The 2,168-nt window shown below is 38.6% G+C and overlaps 1 protein-coding gene across 1 annotated transcript; it reads left to right on the top strand.

Moving 5' to 3' along the window:
• The first annotated feature begins 1,374 nt into the window (after positions 1-1,374).
• Positions 1,375-1,785, top strand: LOC107059522 (uncharacterized). The gene has a single exon (XM_015306093.1). It carries the CDS (start codon positions 1,375-1,377, stop codon positions 1,783-1,785), a length of 411 nt encoding a protein of 136 aa, XP_015161579.1.
• Positions 1,786-2,168: the final 383 nt, after the last annotated feature.

The raw sequence follows: 2,168 nt of genomic DNA, 5'->3' as shown, positions 1-2,168 counted from the left end.
AGAAAAATTATCCAACCCATGATCTAAAGCTAGCAGCAGTTGTCTTTGCTTCGAAGATATGACGCCACTACTTATATGGAGTTCATGTTGACATATACACTGATCACAAGAGTTTGCAATATATCTTTAAGCAAAAGGACCTAAATCTGAGGCAGCGAAGATAGCTGGAGCTATTAAAAGATTATGGCATTGATATCTTGAAAGCAAATGTAGTAGCTAATGTGTTAAGTCGTAAAATAATGGCAAGCACTTATGGGCAGTCTGTGGAAAGACAAGGAATAACTAAGGATCTATGTCAACTAGCTAGCTTGGGGGTTCGCCTTCTTGAATCTCCAGACGAAGTGGTTATTGTGCAAAATGCGGCCGAATCCTCATTAGTAATGGAAGTGAAAGAGAAGCAGTACACTGATCCTATTCTATTAAAGCTTAAGGAGAATGTACAACAGGGTATGACAAAGGCATTTGAACTTACGCAAGAGGGAGTACTTCGATGTCAAAACAGATTGTGTGTACCTAATGTAGATAAATTAAGAAACAGGATTATGATGGAAGCACATCATTCAAGATATTTTGTCCATCCGGGGTCAACTAAAATGTATCATGACTTGAAAGAAATGTATTGGTGGGGGACATGAAGAAGAACATTGCGGAATTCGTGGCTCAATGTCCAAATTGTCAACAAGTAAAAGTAGAGCACCAAAAGCCCGAACATGGATTTTGTCACTGGTTTGCCTCGCGCATTTCGGATGTTTGACTCCATATGGGTAATAGTTGACAGACTCACCAAATCAGCACACTTTTTGCCGGTGAAGACTACTTATACAGCTGAAGAGTATGCAAGATTGTATATTAAGAGATAGTTCGACTACATGGAGTGCCAATCTCTATAATATTTGATAGAGGAGATCAATTCACTGCAAATTTTTGGAAGTCATTTCAGAAGAGTTTGGGAACACAAGTGAATTTAAGTATAGCCTTTCACCCCCAAATAGACGGTCAGGCAGAGCGTACAATTCAAACACTTGAGAATATGTTGTGAGCTTGGTATTAAACTTCAAGGGTAGCTGGGATGATCATCTACCGCTTATTGAATTCGCTTATAACAATAGCTATCATTCAAGTATTAAAATGGCACCTTATGAAGCTTTATATGGTAGAAAATGTAGATCCCCAATTGGCTGGTTTGAAACAGGTGAAACTGCCTTATTTGGGCCAGACCTTGTTCATCAAGCTATGGAAAAAGTAAGTGTGATACAACAGCGGCTAGAAATAGCTCAAACTAGACATAAATCATATGCGGATGTTAGAAGGAGAGGACTAGAATTTTCCATAGGGGATTGGGTGTTCTTGAAGGTGTCACCGATGAAAGGGGTAATGAGGTTTGGTAAAAAGGGAAAGTTGAGTCCACGCTACATAGGGCCATATAAGATTATCCAAAGAATTGGCCAAGTTGCATATGAGTTAGAGATACCTCAAGAACTTTCAACCATTCATCCGGTGTTTCATGTCTCAATGCTTCGAAAATGTGTTGGTGACCCATCTCGTATTACTCCTACAGAAGATGTACAAGTTATGAGAGATCTCACTTATGAAGAAGTACCCATTGCTATTCTGGATCGACAAGTTAGGAAGTTAAGGAATAAAGATGTAGCTTCTGTAAAAGTATTATGGAGGAACCAGCAAGTAGAAGAAGTTACATGGGAAGCGGAAAAAGCAATGAAATTGAAGTATCCTCATCTCTTCCAGACCAATGAGAAAGATGAAAATGTTGAGTTGGGGCGTTAACAAGTAAGTATAAGTCTATATGTTTAATGTGAGTAATAGTAATACTTAGGCTTGAACTTGTATGGGCTGGATAACCATGCTAACATTCGAGGATGAATGTTTTAAGGAGGGAAGGATGTAACAGCCTGTATTATGCATATGCTTGTTCTGTTCTTGTGATACTTGACATAGCCTTATAGTATAGGTGAGGGACCATGTTTCTTATATGATTAGCATTGGTTTAAACTAGCTCGGAAGGTGATGTGATGCCCTGCACGTTGCAGCATGTGTACTGCAAGTTATAACTCCAACGAAAATATTTAAACTCGAGACGGGAAGGTGGTAATTGAGCTTAAAATTGAAAGTAAAGTGCTAAGTTAAAGAAAAAGAGATTAATAATTAGA

Source organism: Solanum tuberosum, unplaced genomic scaffold (assembly GCF_000226075.1).
Source record: "Solanum tuberosum cultivar DM 1-3 516 R44 unplaced genomic scaffold, SolTub_3.0 scf00023, whole genome shotgun sequence".
Taxonomy (NCBI): domain Eukaryota; kingdom Viridiplantae; phylum Streptophyta; class Magnoliopsida; order Solanales; family Solanaceae; genus Solanum; species Solanum tuberosum.
Note: the sequence above shows the minus strand (reverse complement) of the source record. Positions and strands in the feature narration are given on the sequence as shown.